The 18999-nt window shown below is 36.4% G+C and overlaps 1 protein-coding gene and 2 pseudogenes across 2 annotated transcripts; 2 read left to right on the top strand and 1 right to left on the bottom strand.

The window, feature by feature from the left end:
• Positions 1-955: 955 nt before the first annotated feature.
• LOC143540750 (RNA-binding KH domain-containing protein RCF3-like) lies at positions 956-7795 on the top strand (annotated as a pseudogene).
• LOC143540775 (uncharacterized) lies at positions 4620-6539 on the bottom strand. The gene is made up of 6 exons (XM_077033747.1): positions 6213-6539; positions 6049-6111; positions 5915-5962; positions 5755-5808; positions 4913-4976; positions 4620-4829 (listed from the first exon to the last, which is right to left on the bottom strand). The coding sequence occupies exons 3-6, from the start codon at positions 5956-5958 to the stop codon at positions 4620-4622; spliced, it is 372 nt and encodes a 123-aa protein (XP_076889862.1). The 5' UTR covers positions 5959-5962; positions 6049-6111; positions 6213-6539.
• Positions 7796-8824: 1029 nt separating the features above from the next.
• Positions 8825-9744, top strand: LOC143540731 (casparian strip membrane protein 1 pseudogene; annotated as a pseudogene). Its single transcript, XR_013136637.1, has 3 exons — positions 8825-9036; positions 9124-9247; positions 9407-9744. The product of XR_013136637.1 is annotated as a casparian strip membrane protein 1 pseudogene (transcript).
• Positions 9745-18999: the final 9255 nt, after the last annotated feature.

Below are 18999 nucleotides of genomic sequence, written 5' to 3' on the forward strand. Positions count from 1 at the left end.
AATTTGGGCCTAAGTCATTTGGTTAATTTATAAATGATAACTAGTTGATTGTTGTACGTCTGGGCAATAGGATTTTTGATACATATTTATTACATTCTTATCGTTTACTTAAAATAAAAAAAATGGAATTTTATAAATTAGGGTTGGTTTGTTTTTACGGTATTTATTACATGTAAAACCGAAACCGAAACCTAAGTGTGATATTACAAAAGTATAAAACACAATTGTCGGGTTTTTTTTTTCATTTCGGTTTTGTTTGGTCTTTTTAGTTTAGGATTGGTTTTTCAGTTTCATGCACACTCCGAAGGCCCAAATTAGTTTGACTTATCTTAGATTTAATTTGGAGAATATGATGTTAACATTGTTAATTACTTTTATATTTTCGAGAATCTTTAAACGAGCTAAACTTGAGTCGAGCTCATATGCAGTACTTTAAACGAGCTAATACATAGAAGTCTAAAAGAGCTAAAATTTAAACATACACAAAGCTCGTTACGGCTCAAAAAGCTTAAACGGTCGTCCCATACAAAGCTCAGGCTCGAGGTCGGACTCGATAATGAAACGGGCTTTAATGGGGGCTTAGGCTCGTTTTGGCCCGTTTAATCTTACGAGAGTTCAAGCTTGGTTCGTTTCGAGCTCTATATTACTTTATAATTAATTTATGAACGTTTTTATTTACTTTTATATATTTCGAGAAACACTAAACGAGCCTAAGCTCCGCTCTAGCTCGGTTGTGTAGTCTATAATTAATACATAGAAGTCAAAAAGAGCTAAATTTTAAAATTGCATAAGACTCGATGCGCCCTATAAATGATCTTTGCATATAATGCTCTAGTTTTATTTTTAGGCTCGGGCCCGTTTCAATCATTTTACCAATCTGATCTCGAGTAGCTAGCGAGCGGTTTAGCTCGATTCGAGCTTGAATGATAAGATTTCATGTAGTTTCAGAACTTTGATGACCAGCCAGAAAAATGACTATGGGAAAAGATCCCATTATCAATCCGAACATCCTAATAACTATGGAAGTAAGCGAAGAAACCCCGAAAACGAACGAGATTCTAACCACATTGGACCCGAAGAGACCGTATACCGTTACCTATGCCCGAACAAAAAAACCGGTAGCATTATAGGAAAAGGTGGTGATATTATTAAACAACTACAGTCCGAAACGCAAGCCAAGGTTAGAATAAATGAGACCGTCCCGGGGTGTGAGGAACGAGTAGTTATTATTTATAGTTCAAGTATGGAAACGAATAGTTTTGGAGAAAATAATGAGCTTGTTTCGCCTGCGCAAGATGCATTGTTAAAGGTGCATGATAGAATAGTTGTTGTGGAAGAACCGAACGTTGTTGATGTTCAAGTTACGGTTAGAATGTTGGTCCCGGCTGATCAAATCGATTGCGTTATTGGGAAAGGTGGTCAGGTTGTTCAAAGCACACGGAGTGAAACGCGTGCGCAGATTCGGGTTTTGAGTGATGAACATTTGCCTTGTTGTGTGCATTAGCTTCTGATGAGCTTTTACAGGTATTATAAGCTTTATATTATAACTTTAACCGAACAAACGACCAAACATGAACAGTTAAAGTTTAACTGTTCAGTCAATTCGGTTTAACTTTTTCTCGGTTTCAATTAATTCGGTTCAGTTTTGGTTTCGTTTTCAGTTCATTTCTAAAAAACGAGGACAACGGATGAAATGTTTTAGTTTTTTTTACTTTTTCCGTTTTTGATTTATATTTTGAGTTATGATTTTTTTATTAAATTTTTTGAATTTGTTTTTTTGGGGTTTTTTTATTTTAATAAAAAACCCCTAAAAAATTAATAAAGAAATCATAAATCAAAAACGAAAAAAGTAAAAAAACTAAAATGTTTCATTCGTTGTCCTCGTTCCAAAAAAAAAAAAAAACCCCGACCAAAACCCGTTTTGACCCGGACCCGTTTTGACCCAAACCAAAACAACCCTTTTTTTAATTGACCCATTCCGACCCTAACCCGTTTTGACCCTAACCCACTCCGACCCATAACCCGTTTCGACCCAACCCAACCCATTTGCCTCCCCTAAGTTAAACGAATGGGTTTTTTTTGTCTGTGTTCGTTCGTTAGTAAAATGAGTGTGTTCGTCTTCGTTTATGTTCGTTCGTGAATAGTATAAACAAATGGTTCACGGGCGTAAACGAACGAATATAACTGAGCATAGATAAATGAATGTAAACGAACATAATTGAACAAACACCAATTAAAAGTAGGCGTTAATATCAATTTGTTGGGCCTAAAAATTTAATACAAGTAGACTAAGTTGTAACGAAAGCAAACAAACGAACATAAAGTAACGATCACGAGCATAAATGAACAAACAAGACATGCGTTCATGTTCGTTCGTTTTAACTGAATACTTTGGGTTAACAAATGATAATATCTAACAGATAACCGGTGACGCAATAGTTGTTAGAAACGCGTTGTTTCAGTTATCAAGTCGGCTTCACGACAACCCATCGCGATCCCAACACCTACTTTTGTCATCATCATCATCCAATCTTTACAAACCCGTCCTTGTGGGGCCCGGTTGTGGTAAACCGGGCCCCACACAGGAATTTTAGGTTCGGTTAGTTTGCCCAACCGAAAACATCAGGAGTGTGATTGGTAAAGGCGGGATAATTATTAAACAAATCAGGCAGGAATCGGGCGCGTTTATTAAAGTTGACAGCTCAGCGTCCGAGGGTGACGATTGTCTTATTATTGTATCCGCAAAAGAGGTGTTTCACGAGCCGTCACCGACAGTTGATGCGGTTATGAGGTTGCAGCCACGGTGCTGTGAAAAGACGGAAAGAGATTCGGGTGACGTTGTGCTCACAACGCGGTTATTAGTACCCGGTTCGCTAATCGGGTGTTTGACTGGTAAAGGTGGCGCGATTATTTCTGAAATGAGAAGTTTGACTCGAGCGAGTATTCGGGTTTTCAGTAATGAAAATGTTCCCAAAGTTGCATCGGAATATGAAGAAATGGTTCAAGTATATAGAAGAAAGTTAACGTACAAATAAAATTAACGTGCTAACTATGAGAATCAAGTAGTGTAATTACACCATGTTGTATGTATAATTACGCTACTTGATACGCACAGTTAGCACATTATCATCATCATCATCATCGTACTCAGTATATCCCACCAATAGCAAAGCTATGGTAGGGTCTGAGGAGGTAAGATGTAGACAGCCTTACCTCTACCCCATGGGGATAGAGAGGCTGCTTCCGGTGAGACCCCCGGCTCGATAGTAGTTTTGCATCAAGCCTTGGACATAAGGCACATAGCACTCAATCATCGGGACACCAGCTGATCGGTGCATGTACCCTTGTCTTTCGGCTATCAACGCCACTACATGATGCCTGATTAACCGTCCGTCACTTTTAACGTTATTTTCACGAGATTAGTAAAATAACGTCAAAGTTAGTGCAATTTCACTTTTGCCCACCCGAGGGTTCACACATATATACATCACAGTTAGCACATTAATTTACTCTATATCCAAACCCTATATATATATATGTATAGATATGTTGTTGTTGCTGCTGCTGCTGGTGCTGTTGCTGTTGCTGCTTGTAATGTTTAAATATGTAGATTACTGGAGATATTAATGTTGTGAGCAATGCACTGCTGCAAGTGACTACGCGGTTACGAGCTAATATATTTGAGACGAGTGGGCACGCATCTTGGCCTGGGAGATATGATTCCGAGTTTGACGGTTATGGCAGCTATAGTGGTTCACAGGTAATGATATGTTGTGACCTATGTTGTATGGTTAAAAAACATGTTTTCTTTGTTTGAAGTATGAACACAAGTTATGTGTTTACAGGTCGGTGGGAGCGGCTATGGATCGTATGGCACCTACACCGGGCGTATGAAACCATGATTGTATGTTTTTCCGAAAAAATGTAATGTGAATGATGTTTGTAACACAGAGAGTTTTTTTTTTTTTTTTTAATTTGTGTTTAATTTTAAAGAAAACAGTAATCGATTAGAAACCAGTTTCGGGTATGTAAAATCAAGCCCTATACAAATCGATTTGGGTGGGTTGGAACCAGTTCGGGCCCAACCGGTGGTTGTTAAAAGACACTTTATTATTTATTAAACACAAACTAAACAAATATAAACGAAATGCGCGTATAATTTAGTATTTAAAAACTCGGTTTAACACTTTTTATTCATCACTCGTATCATGATGTGGTTATTCTTCGCCCGCCAAACCCAAGCTATCAAGGGTATAGAAAAGTAAAAAAATAAAGTAAAAAATGACCACGAACGGCTATAAACCGACAAACTAGTTTCAAACCGGGTCGGGTCCCTAACCAGTTTCAAGCAGTACGGTAGGAGCTCATATGCAAACCTTCGGTTATTACCATGTTACGAATCTGTTTAGGTCAAACCGGTTTTGGAGTGGTTCCGGGTCGGTTCATGTTTGTCGGCCCAAACCGGTGTAGTATTTTTTTTTTTGGCTATCTTTACTTATTTGACTAATGTTTTCAAATAATTAAAAAAGCACTTAAAATACATAACAAAATGCATGAAACATAACACAATAAAAACAAGTAACATAATAAGTATATTATTATTATTATTATTATTATTATTATTGCTCAATAGTAAAACTCTCAAAAGATGCAACAATAAGGTTTATGGTAATAATAATAAACAACACCAATGGTCTCAAAGTACCACCACATGTAGCAATGTTATGCATCATAACATCAAAAGTAACCAAATTACTGAGATGGGTTGGTTTCTTGATCTTTTGAAAGATCTTTGTCATCACTGTCCATGTCAGCATTACCTCCATCCACTGCATCAACAAAATAAACACCAAAAAGATTAAAAATTTGCTATAAAGATTAAAACTTTATTTAAAAGTATGTAAAAGTTTACCTTCTCCTTCACCTGCAGGGGCGTAAGCTGATCGCCTTGATCGTGATTGTTGTTGCGGTGTCGGCTGATTAATGAAAAAATGTTAAATATCTCGTCTATAAATAATTATATAAAATAAAGTGTCGTTTGCTTGGTTATCGACATATTTTGAAAATCATAAGTTCTTTTAACAACTTAAATTAGGGGTGTGCAAGAAACCGAAAAAACGAACCGATACAAAAACCGACGGCTTGGTTTTATGTTTTTGTAAAAACCGCACTAACGGTTCGGTTTTACATGTAAAAAAACCAAAAAAAAAACGAATCGAACTGAATTCCTAAATTTTTGTTTTTTTTTTATATTTTATATTAAGTAATTTATAAGAATTTAATAAATATATAACTCCAATATTTTTGATAATATGTATAACTGTCTATTATTTTACAATTAACACAATTATTTATACCTAAATTCTTATTTTTTCCTAACTTTTTTCTCGGCCTTAAATTTTCAAGCTCAAATGGCAAAAACCGAAACCAAACCGAAACCAAACCAAAAAACTGAAACCAAAAAAGAAAACAAAAACCGAAAAAACCCAAAAACCGAATGGTTTCAAAAACTCCAAAAACCGAAGTTTTGGTTTTCGGTTTGGTTTTAGCCAAAAACCGCACCGAACCGCACCACACACACCCCTAACTTGATTACATAATTTTAAGAGCAAATTACACTTTCGTCCTTAAACGAAGGATATAACACACGTCATCTTTTATGTTCATATGTTGTAACAATTTACGTCCTTTCAGCTAACAAACTTAATTTTTTTTATCTGTCAATTTTTTGCCTATGAAGAGAGTATTAAGTACCTGTAACTAAGGGCGGAGCGCCTCCAACGGTCCTTTAGCCTTCTGTGATCCTTGCTGTTGTGCAATAAATAAGCACGTTTAACATTCACAACCGCACGTATAGAATCTTTATACCATAGCAACATTTACATTTACAGTGAGAACGGATTCGATTAATTACCTTTCCAAGTGCCCAATCAGCCGAATCAAAGAAAGCCCGATCATGGTCCTGCTCAAGATTGACCATAAACGTGTCAAACTCAAAACTACACGACTCGTTTTTTCTTCCCAATACAAAAAATTCAAACTTTATACCTTTGAGATTAACAGGTTTTTCTTCGGTAACAACCCTCCATACTTTTTCTTGATCACAGCTTCCTAAATAACACTTCAAGAAAGTATTAACACTTTTTCTTGAAATACAATAATATTCAAGTATATATACTTATATAAATTACAAACTATAAATTATAATATACCTCTTGTTCCTTTGAGGGCATGGGGTTGTTATCACTGGTTTCAGCCATTATGATCTTATTATTATATTTGCCAAAACCTATAAAAAGCACGAAACTGTAGCGTTGATTAACAAAAAAGAATATGAAATTATGATATAATCTTCATTGCAAGTTATCGACGAAATCGAACGAAAAAAAAACCAAGATCCATCCCAGATCCCCAAATGCCGATCTTTACGGTTTTACAAGATTACACGTAATCATTTATCAGTTTATAAACAAGAAAATAACATTTTAAACAATTTGTACCAAATTTGTGAATTGAGATACAAAAGTGATGCATATTGCATATAATTTGTGATTTTGACAATAGAGTGGATCATAGGGGTGTAAACGAGCCAAACCCGAGCTCGACTAGACTCGCTTTGAGCTCTTTTCCTAAAGCTCGAACGCAGCTTGTGAGTCGTTTTTTCAAGTTCTAGCTTGGCTCATTTATTATTTATTAATTATTAATTATTAATTAATTTATCTATACATTTTTAATTATTTTTATATATCCAAAAAACACCTTCACAAGCCTAAGCTCAGCTCGGGCTCGATAAGACGCGCGTTTCGACATTTTTATCGATCCGATCTCAAGTATCTCGCGAGCAGCTCGGCTCGTTTACACCCCTACTAGATGGATCAACTGGATCTAAATAAAAACCCCTACTTTATGCAGATTATAAGACAAATATCAACATATTAACATAATTTATTAATTTCAAACACCCAGATGAAATAATCACACCAAGATTCAAAATTTTTACAAACAAAGTGAATATAAGTTATCATCAATTCAAGAAACAAAGTACCCACTTCATAAATTGCATATAATAAACAAAAACACACATAATTATTAACTAATTCAAGATTTAAATAAAAACCCTAATTTAACTTGATGGGTATTCAAGAAATCTTGAAAATAAGTAGAAATTGAAGAAAAAGGTTTGATTTTTATTACCTGAATGATAATAAGATGATGGGAGATAAATCAAGATTTGGTTTTTAAGGATAAATCAAGATTTGAGACAAGGTTTTTTTTTAAGGGTTTTGATTCCCAAGATGTAAAGATAATAAAAAATATTAAATTTTACTTATATTAGTAAAATAAGTTATTGTTATAGTATAATGTTATTGGACTAGATCAAGAAAGTTTTATTAGCCCATGTTGAAGTGGGCTATGTGTTGATAGCATGTTTTCTATAATGTAGATGTAGTGTGTTAAAAAATGGGTTTGGGCCCGCCAACCCGGTTTATAACCTGACCTGTTTCGTTAAAAACCAATTTGGCCCAAACCGGTTTGGAGCTGACCAAACTTGTCATTTCGTATGTTAGTCCGTATAGGTGCACAAACTGGGTATTTGTAGGAACCGGTTTCGGGTATGGTAAACAAAAATCAAAACCGGGTCTAGTAGGAACCGGTTTTGGGTATAGTTGGATATTTGACCGGGTTTTTTTCGGGTTTCGGGTAGGGGGGGGGGGGTTGGTTTGGGTTTTGAACGGGTATTTCAGGTTCCGGTGGGTCCGGATTGGTTCCGATTCCGAATACAACTCCGGGGTGAAATCCTATACTAAGGTCGTACTCGCGGGTCGGGTCTAAAACTGGGTATTTTGTGCATTTCTACCAGTTCTTGGTCTCGTTCCTTGAAAGCGGTTTGGACCTGGCCCGATTTAATATAACATGCCAAAAAGGGTATTTGTTGACCCAAACTGGTTCTAACCCGATCAAAACAGGTTTGGATAATGTAACACATTCTTGTCTACAAACAGTTTCGCAACCCGATTTGGTTTGGGCCACACCGGTTTTGACCAAACATTGATGTGAGGTCAAATAGTAGTCAAACATCGAGCATGGACCGGTCGACTTAGTAGCCGATCTAGAGTATTGTTCGGGTGTCTTCTAACTCGACGTTCAAACTTTTGGCCCGGGTCAAGTTGGTTCACATAAATAATAAATGATGATAAACTATCATCGAAACTAGTTGGAAGTAATAGCTACTATATAATAACTATATTTAATTAAAATAAGTGAGTACTTAATAAGTTAATATACTCTTTTTTTTTTCTTAATAAGTTAATATATCTAAAATGCAACATGCACAAAATTACCTTTTCTAACTAAAGTTAAAAAGAAATTTGCCATATAAAAGTGTAATATATATTAAAAAAAAATAAAAGAGGAAATAAAAATAGTAGGATCCATATCTGCCCATGAATTGAGTGACTTGTAGTTAGATACCAACAAATCAACAATCATGAAGTATATATACTTGTTTAATATATGTCAGTTTGGATCAAAAAATTTTAAAAAAATGTGTTTCTTGAAAATCCAGCTATAAGTTTAAAAAATGGATTATTTGATGGAGTAGGAACTAATAAAGTTGGTACACAAAGTTGAGCAGGTTAAGTTAGCTAACACACCATGTTTAATAAAATCTTATACCAACTCAACTATGTTTAATGATGTATTATAAATTCTAACACTTAGGTTCATATTTTCATCAAACCATTTCAACACCACTTACATTATATCTTATCACCTACATAGGCTTGTCAAACGTATTAAGGAGTCAGAATCCGAAAATGGCTAAGGCAGGGCGGTTGAAGAGGGTGATGCATCCAAGGTCCCGACGCCCCCTGTTTCAAACAGAGGGATCTCGGTCATTGATCTTGTTTTACGCCTTGTTGGTATTGCTGGTACTTTGGGTGCGGCCATTGCAATGGGAACCAATGAACAAACTCTACCGTTCTTCACTCGGTTTGTGCGGTTTAATGCACAATATGATGACTTTAAGTCTTTTAGGTGAGTTTTACCAAATAACATTCATTTGTTACATAAAAAATATTGAATATATAAATATGAACTTATAAAGCGTTGTCTTCAATTTAGGTTGTTTGTGATTGTGAACGCGATTGTAGCAACGTATTTTGTTCTCACTATCCCGCTATCCATCGTTCACATTATGAGGAGCGTGGCAAGAGGAAGCAGAATACTCTTGATCATCCTTGATACGGTAATAAAACGCGTATTTTCAATACAAAGTCATTGTATCCCTATCTAGGTTCTGTATTAGACCAACATAGGGGTAGCATGATATATACTTTTAAATTTATAATAATAAACAAAAAGAAATAAATATAATCGGTTTTTAATGCTTATTGTATTTTTAAAGATAATGCTAGCTCTTTTGACTGCGGGGGCATCTGCGGCAGCATCAATCGTGTATCTAGCCCACAACGGAAACAGTTCCACAAACTGGTTACCGGTGTGCCAACAATATGGGGACTTTTGTCAAGGTGCATCAGGTTCCCTCATCGGGTCATTTGGAGCGATCGTCGTGCTTATATTAGTAATATTGCTTGGTGCCATAGCGTTATCTCGACAAGCTAAACGCATAGTTTGATTTGTTCCCATATCGTTTGTAATTTTATCTTTTGTGTTATGATCCATATTGTGTGACATATTTGAATGAAATGCAACGAAGTTTAATTTAACTTTTTAGTACTTTATGTTCTTTTTTACACCAAAAAACAAGATCATTTGACATTGTTTAATTTTATACAATTTGTAAGCTAGTACAACCAACCACACGATCATCAATCGATATTAAAGTCTTATCGTAGTGTAAATAAGATTTGTATAATCTTGACGTTTGTTCATAGGAACCAAACTGTGACATAATAATAATAATAATAATAATAATAATAATAATAATAATAATAATAATAATAATAATAATAATAATAATAATAATAATAATAAATAAATAATTTGGGCTTGAGGTTTAGAGTTACCGATTTTTTTGGCCCGGTTATCACTAATGTACCCAAAACAAATAGTAGTGAGTTTGAGTTGCTGATTATCTTGTCGAGTATAACTATATTTGTTCAATGTAGTGATTGTTGGTAATGACATCCGTTTTATCTCTCTATGATATTGATGCATAGCGGAAGCAAGAAACAGAGAATACGGAGAAATAATCCTTAGATAAGAAAGGTTACCGTACATCTTTCTTGGTATATCCAGATTAAAGGTAGGAGCATAAACTGAAACATTCTAGAGCTACAAAGATAGTATTTAAATCGTTAGCACCGTATAAAAACATTCCTTATATAGTAGTTGTTACTACGGATAAGAGAAACTCTGTTATAGCCATTTATGTACAATCAATGTACTCTACGGATAAAGGAATACATAGAGTTGAACATGGTAAAATAAAAAATTGAAAGATTTCGTTAAAATTGTTTGTTTGGAAATTTTCCTATCAATTTCTTAGATGTGAAAAATTTTAAAGAGTCAAGAAGAATGATAGCTAAGAAAAATCTTATAAGAGAATTTTAAATGTGAAAAACAAATTTGGTTTTACTATTTTTTTTTATTATTTTGAAAATTAATTATAAAAGTTACATGTTATATGTTACCTAAAGACCTTTGGTCAAAACAACCCCTAAATCAAGTGAAGAAATATACTAAGGTTATCATTTAGAGAGAGCCTCTTAATGGCATGTAACCCCTAAATCAAGTGAAGAAATAGACTTAGGTTAAGGTTACTTTCAAAGTTTGGTGTTCCTCTCACCTTTGGAATGGTGAGTCACAATCCTCTTTAACAAGCATAAACTTTAAAAGTCTTTGATATTAGTCGTGCTTCTAGTTCTTCTTCAATAAAAACAAACGATCAATTGTTTGTCTTTTACCACATTCTCTCATACCGAACTCGTCTTTCATACGCAGGTTAACTCGTTTAGACTAGTTATTGATTTTCCGTGTTTCAATTGAGTTTCGATCCTCATCCATAATCGCATTCAAACGTCTACTTTTATTTAAGATATATTTTTAGTTTATTTAATTTAGAAAAAGATACATTAGACATTTAGACATCCATTCTATGTTATAATAGTATTTGTTAACGCTTTCAAACGATAAATATATATAGGAAATATGAAGATTTATGCATGAAGTAACCACAAATAATTGGTTTGTCTAACGTCATTGATAATAACCTTTTGGTCCATGAAGTGCACCCAGATTCTTGGAATCTGTTTTTAAGCCATACAAATTATTATTATAATCATAAATTGATAACTTAATATTTTCTAGATATTTAATCCGAGCACCCAATAAATTATATCAAGTACAGATTTATACAAAATATAAAAATTTTGTTTGCTATTTAAAAAGTTAGTGATATGTGCGCTTGTATTCTATTTTGATGTAAACATTACTCTTTAAGTTATTATTAAATATCGAAACACATTGATGTGGTGTTGTTTAGTGTTTACATATAATAAAAGAGAAATACGAAAAGAATCATGAGTTTGTTTGGTATAGGATAATGAAACTGATGATGAATGGAATGAATCATTACCTATTTATTGTCATGTCTTGTTAATTTATGAGAATGTAATGAATTATTACTTTATGTTGTTTGGTAGACATGGATATACGCAAGGTAATGGAGGCGGCGGTGGATGTTATGCCGACAGTGGTGGCGGCGATCGCGTTGGTGCCGGCGATAGCGGTGATGGTGAAGGTGTTGGTTGTGGTGGTCAGGTGGTGGCGACAACTGTAGTGTTCGAAATGTACAACGAAAAAGAGAATGAAATGAAAAGAAAACAGGGACATGGATGAATGTTTTTGATGTATTTAGAGAGACCGAGATTCCTTATGTAATTGGTGTGTCATTCCATCTCGTCTGTTATTATTACGTACCAAACGCTCCGTTAATGATATGTATTTATGTTAAAATTTAATCTTACTAATCTATTAAATCAATACAATTTTGCCACATGTCCTTCTACTAGGGTGTCCACCTAGGCCTCCATGTCATCTCATTTCCATTCTAAGACTCTCTAATATGCTGCCAAGTGTCATCTCACACACTATTTAAACCTTAGAATTTTCCACCATCATTTTAATCATGTTAATCTCTCTCTCTCTCTCTCTCTCTCTCTCTCTCTCTCTCGGCTTAATTACTAATTCCACCATCTTCTATATTCCGGTAATGTAGATCAAGATTAATCGTTTTCCGGTAATGGCCAACAATGTTATTTGATTTTCCGGCAAGGTAATATCTTTTTCCGGTAAGGTTTTCCGATATGGTTTATATTTATTTTAATTGTTATATGATTTTGTAATAATCTCTTTAGGTTGTATGTCAAAATCCAAAATTGAATTGATATTTTGAAGTTATTACGATTTTCCGGTAAGATTTTTGTTTTCCGTTTTTGTTTGTATTTAATCTCTCTCTCTCTATAACTCCACCATCCACCATCTTCTATATTCTGGTAATGTAGATCGAGATTAGTCATTTTCCGGTAAGGTTATATATTATACTTTAATGCCCAACAATGTTATATGATTTTCCGACAAAGTTATATCTTTTTCCAGCAACATCATATTTACTTCCGATTATTGTAGATCTAACATTTTTATCTTTATTTTCATTGTTAACTGATATTTTTTTAAATCAGCTTAGGTTCTAAATAAAAAACGGCGATTAATCTAATATTTCTACGTTTTTACGTTTTTCCGGTAAGTTTTTCGGTTCATGTGTTATACCTATAACAATTGTTGTTTTATATTTATTTGAAGTTTTATATTTTCCCTGTATTTTTCTTTTACATGTTGTTCTTCTAGGTTTTAAATAAAAAGTTTCATCCATGGACATTATCATTATTCTTTTTCCGGTAAGGCCAATAATAAATTATATATCAGTGGTTTAACATTCCATAACATGTAGCATTACCGCGATTACTTTTTCTTATTTCTAAAACGATTACAATTTCGAATTTTAAATTCCAAATTTAAGTTAAATTTAAAATTTGTAAATGGTAAGTCAATATTCTAAAACGTCTAAACTTACCATCATTACAATTTATGTCACACCCTCAAAATCCACTAACGGAGTTTTACCGTCAGAGGGTATGAACTAACAGGATCAGAATCATTAATTATAATCAAACCATAAAAACGTTTAAATGAAATTAAGTGCGGAAGCGTAAAAACCAAGAGATAAAAGCTGCGTCACGCAGGACGACTCAAAACCCCATAATAACAGTTTAAAATCAGGTTGCATAAACAAAAGCGTTTCAAACAATGCATGATCCTATACCGTGCGCCCGCCTCGGCTACCTGAAAATAACATACTAAAAGTGTCAACACGGGGTTGGTGAGTTCACAAGTTTATATAAAATAAAGCGTTTAGCGTTTGCGTTCAGCGTTTTGCGTTAAGCGTTTTGCGTTAAGCGTTTTGCGTTACCAGATAGTGTTAAATCAATTATATATCTATAGTTAGCTAGCCTATAAAACAAGTATTACTAAGTGTTCGACACCGAAGCTGACTGTTTATCATTTGCCTTGCCACCAGGACTATCCCGACCATGGTACGTGTTTAGCCAAGATTACACCCACTCGACCTCCAGTCGAGTTTAGCGTTGGGTGGGGTTTATCAAACCCAGTAGTACTACTCAACAATGACTCGCTATTATCCAATATTAAATGGTTCGATGTGAATGAAGGACTTTAGTTATTGCGTTTGCCACTTAGTCTTTACAAGTGATATATAATCTGTATTAACAAAATCTTAAATGCGTTTTCGGAGTATGTTATCTCCCCCAAGTGAAAAGCGTTTGAAAACAGTTTAAAAGGGGTAAGTGAACTCACTGTTTGCGAAGTATTCCCAAAATAATTCACCAAGATGCGCGTCACAGAAAAACTCTCTCTAGCGTTCTAAAACAACAAGGAGATTTTCTAAGTGTCGGAACTATTATCGAGTCTCTAGACTCGGCACATAATACCTATGCACACAACATGTTTCGTGTTTCGTTTGTGAATCGTGTGTGACTTTAACAAGTGTATTTGTGATGCGTTAGCAATTATTTACGTGTCATGTATTCATAATGTACATCACTAGCAATTACTCCCCGTAAGGGCAATTTGGTCAACACATAACAATTAACTAGCAATTATTCCCCACGAGGGCAATTTGGTCAAATCATGACAATCAATTAGCAATTATTCCCCGCAAGGGCATTTTGGTCAAAACACGATAATAAATTAGCAATCACGTTGTTTCATGCAACTTTCACAAAATTCAGCAACTAGTTTCTTAACGACAGAATTCTACTTGAAAAACTAGTCTATCCCACCGATCATAGCATAACAATTAATTTACCAAAAATCATCACAAAAGCATATATGTCTTAGGTTTTTAGAACATATTTTATTATATTTTTATTCCACATAGGTTTCTCACAATAATCAAATCATTACAGCAAACTCATAACAGTCAAATTCATGCGCAACAGAATGTTATTTGAAATTCCCGTTAAACGAAAAATCCAATAATTGCAAGACCACTTGGGTTAGGTTCCTAACTCAACAAGTCAACTTTAAGAAGTGGAACCAACCAAATTGGTCTCGTAGTTCATGAGATATAACATTTACAAAACAACCTAACAGCAGGTCTAACAACTCAGCTTTGCACAACGTTTTTGTAAAATCATAAAGGTTAACTTTTACACGTCCAAAAATTGCAAATTTACATTCTTTAGAAACTAGACTCAACCTAGTTTACTGTAGTATCAATTATCTCAACAAATTTTTACATTTACACCCTGTTACAGTCAATTGAACATCAACAACACAATCTGTTCAGAAACTGTTTGCATCCAAACTCAACATATTAACTATCTATGGACCACAAATCATTCATATAACATTCTAGACACTATAACCACTATCCATGCATATCAATTACACCATACACACATGGTTAGGGTTTTATTTGATCTCAAACTCAAAGACACAACAATTAACATGCAATAGCACCAATACTAGCTATCAATTCAACAATCAATACATCTTTCAATCAAAACAAGACACATGAACACCAACACATATAAAAATCAGACCTAGGGATTATAATTAACCCATTAAAATTGAAATTAAGCATAAAGGATGCATAGGATAGTTGTTTATACCTTCCTAACACCTTAATCTTCAATCAAACTTGAACAATCTTGATTGTATGTGTGTATATGAGGCCGATCGCAAGGGGGGGCATAGAGCTGCCGTCGGGTTTGGGAGGGAGAGAAAGAGTGTTAGGGTTTTAGTTTATGTTATTATTTATAATAACATGTTACACTTTAGTCCCTCAACTTCCAAATGTTACTTTTCTAGCTTAAATAACTAGTTCTAGCACATTGAGTTAACGTTTATACCATGTTATCACATAACACATAAGTCTAACACATAATTATTGTTTTGACATTTTTCGTTTATTCACCAATCGTTTGCGTCAGCTCGTTTGCGTTTCGGTGCAATTCCCGAAAGACTACACATGTAGTAAGTGTTAAGCGTCATTTAAACCCTAGTTTAAATGTAATGAGGTGTGCGTTATAGATTCAGTGATCTTTAAGTTTGAATTGACGGAGTTGAGTTAACGGAGTTAACCTGAAATTGACGATTGTCACATCATTCCCATGTTAAAGAATTTTCGTCCCGAAAATTTGAGTCAAGTCGTGGTGAGTGTCTGAAAAAGTAAGAAAAATTTTCAGTTTGTCATATCATCCCCTAGTAGAAAGAAATTTCATCCCGAAATTTAATTCATACCTCCGGTGATTTCTGACGGTTTGTCAGGTTTCGCGGTTTCCGGTGTTTGGTCAGCCCTTCAAAAAGGTGAGGATACTTTTTCATCATTTGATCCTCGCGTTCCCACGTGAATTCCGGTCCACGTCTCGAGTTCCAACGAACCTTAACGATTGGAATTCTGCTGTGCTTGAGTGTTTTGGTTTCCCAATCCAAAACTTCAACTGCTTTTTCAATGAAGCGTAGCTGTTCATCAACTTGCAATTCGTCCAAAGGGACTACTTGGGTTTCATCAGATAGGCATTTCTTAAAATTGGATACGTGGAATACATTGTGTACGCCACTGAGTTCCGTTGGTAGGTCAAGTCGGTACGCCACCGGACCAACGCGTTCCGTTATCCGGTAAGGACCAACATATCGTGGGTTGAGTTTGTTTCGCTTTCCAAAGGGAACCACACCTTTCCAAGGTGAGACTTTGAGTAACACCCGATCGTTCACTTGAAATTCGAGAGGTTTTCGGCGCTTGTCGGCGTAACTCTTTTGGCGATCTCGTGCTGCTGCCATGCGATTTCGGATTTGAACAATCTTTTCCGAAGTTTCGAGTACCAGTTCTGGACCAGTGATTTGGTTGTCACCCACCTCTGCCGAGAAGAGAGGTGATCGACACTTCCGTCCGTACAGTGCTTCAAACGGCGCTGCTTTAATACTTACGTGGTAGCTGTTATTATACGAAAACTCTACCAAAGGTAAGTGAGGTTCCCAACTTTTTCCGAAATCCAACACACATGCACGCAACATGTCCTCGAAGGTCTGAATAGTTCGTTCACTTTGCCCATTCGTCTGAGGATGGTATGCTGTGCTCATATCAATACGGGTGCCTAGCGCGCTTTGCAGTGACTTCCAAAAGTGTGAAGTGAAACGGGAATCTCGATCAGAAATGATTGAGACAGGCACTCCGTGTCTAGACACTACTTCCTTCATGTAGACGCGAGTCAGTCTTTCCATTTTGTCCGATTCCTTAATCGCTAAGAAGTGTGCAGACTTAGTCAACCGGTCAACAATCACCCAGATGGTATCGCATCATGTCGGTGTCTTAGGTAATCCCGTGATGAAGTCCATTGAAATGTGTTCCCATTTCCACATAGGAAGTTCCAGTTGTTGTAGTAGGCCAGATGGTTTCTGGTATTCTATTTTGACTCTAGCACAAGTCAAGCATTTGCTCACGTAGGTGGCAATGTCGGCTTTCATGTTTGGCCACCAGTAAAGTGCCTTTATGTCATGATACATTTTATCTGAGCCAGGGTGGATAGAATATCGGGACTTGTGTGCTTCGTCCATCACCAGAGTTCTCAACTCTCCGTATCGTGGAACCCAAATCCGGTTCTCAAAATATCGGACCCCGTCCGTTTTGGTTTCAAGTTGCTTGTTCATGCCCCGCATGAGTACTGATGGAAGATTATCATCTTTCAAAGCTTCGAGTTGCGCCTCGCGAATCTGATCTGGTAAGCTGACATGAATCGTGAGTTGCAATGCTCGCACTCGCCTGGGTTTATCGGTTTCTTTTCTACTGAGGGCGTCGGCCACTACATTGGCCTTGCCAGGGTGGTACTTGATGGCACAATCATAATCTTTAAGTAGCTCGACCCAACGAAGCTGTCGCATGTTCAGCTCCTTCTGATCGTAGATATGTTGGAGACTCCTGTGGTCGGTGTAAATGGTAAACTTGGTACCGTACAAGTAATGCCTCCATATCTTAAGGGCAAACACCACAGCTCCGAGTTCCAAATCATGGGTCGTGTAGTTCTTCTCATGAACCCGTAGTTGTCGAGAGGCATAAGCTATAACCTTCTCGAGTTGCATCAGCACGCAACCGAGACCTTGTATCGATGCATCACAATGTACCTCGAAATTCTCTGTTCCCTCGGGTAGGGCTAGAATAGGGGCGCTACAGAGTTTGGTTTTCAACAGTTGAAAAGCGGATTCTTGCGCGTCACCCCAATTGTACTTAGTACATTTGTGAGTCAAAGCGGTGAGGGGTTGAGCAATCTTTGAAAATCCCTCGATGAAACGTCGGTAGTAGCCGGCCATTCCTAGGAATTGCCGCACCTCAGTCGGAGTCTTAGGTGCTTCCCAGTTTTTGATGGCCTCTACCTTACCGGGATCAACATGGATACCATTTTCGTTGATCACATGTCCTAAAAAGTGAACCTCGCGAAGCCAAAATTCGCATTTCGAGAGTTTAGCATACAGTTGTTCGTTCTTCAATAATTCCAGAATTACCCTTAAGTGTTCCTCATGGTCAGCCTTGTCCTTGGAGTAAACCAGGATATCGTCAATAAACACAATCACAAACTTGTCGAGGTACGCCTTGCATACTCAATTCATGAGATCCATAAATACGGCTGGTGCGTTGGTTAGTCCAAAAGGCATAACCGAAAACTCATAGTGACAATACCGTGTTCTGAAGGCCGTCTTTGAAATATCTTCTTCGCGCACTCTTAGTTGATGGTAACCAGATCGCAGATCGATCTTCGAGTAATAACTCGATCCTTGGAGCTGGTCAAACAGATCATCAATTCTGGGTAAAGGATAACGGTTCTTGACCGTCACCTTGTTCAACTCCCGGTAGTCGATGCACATGCGGAAAGTCCCGTCCTTCTTTCTGACAAATAAGACAGGGGCTCCCCATGGCGATGAGCTAGGTCGGATAAAACCCTTATCCAACAAATCTTGCAACTGGGTGGACAACACCTGAAGCTTCGCCGGTGCGAGCCGATACGGGGCTCGTGCTATGGGTGCTGCACCAGGTGTCAATTCGATTTGGAATTCGACTTGTCGTATAGGAAGGAGTCCGGGCAAATCCTCCGGGAAAACTTCCGGAAAATCTCGCACAACTGGTATATCTTCAATTCGCTTCTCCTCCGAGGGTTTCTCAACAATATGCGCCAAAATTGCCGGGTGACCCTTTCGTAGATACTTCTGCGCCTTCATGAGGGTAATGACGCTGGTGGTCATGCCGCTTCTTTCGCCTCGGATCGAAATGATCTCGCCGGAAGGGGTAGTAATGTGGACTATCTTGTCATAACATATAATCTCCGCTTGGTTCTCGGATAACCAGTCCATGCCGACAACGACATCGAAACTACTAAGCGTAAAAGGAATAAGGTCAATATCAAA

The sequence above is a fragment of the Bidens hawaiensis genome, unplaced genomic scaffold (genome assembly GCF_021521415.1).
Source record: "Bidens hawaiensis isolate Kalapana, Puna unplaced genomic scaffold, B.hawaiensis_p1.1 tig00012328_1, whole genome shotgun sequence".
In the NCBI taxonomy this organism is placed as follows: domain Eukaryota; kingdom Viridiplantae; phylum Streptophyta; class Magnoliopsida; order Asterales; family Asteraceae; genus Bidens; species Bidens hawaiensis.

Bases quoted from the DNA above. Each gene is read 5' to 3' on its own strand.
- LOC143540775 (XM_077033747.1), bottom strand. From the start codon at position 5,958: ATGATCGGGCTTTCTTTGATTCGGCTGATTGGGCACTTGGAAAG. The intron at 5,809-5,914 runs GTAATTAATCGA...ATTGCACAACAG, and splicing joins CTGATTGGGCACTTGGAAAG to CAAGGATCACAGAAGGCTAA. The intron at 4,830-4,912 runs GTAAACTTTTAC...TTGTTGATGCAG, and splicing joins CCCTGCAGGTGAAGGAGAAG to TGGATGGAGGTAATGCTGAC.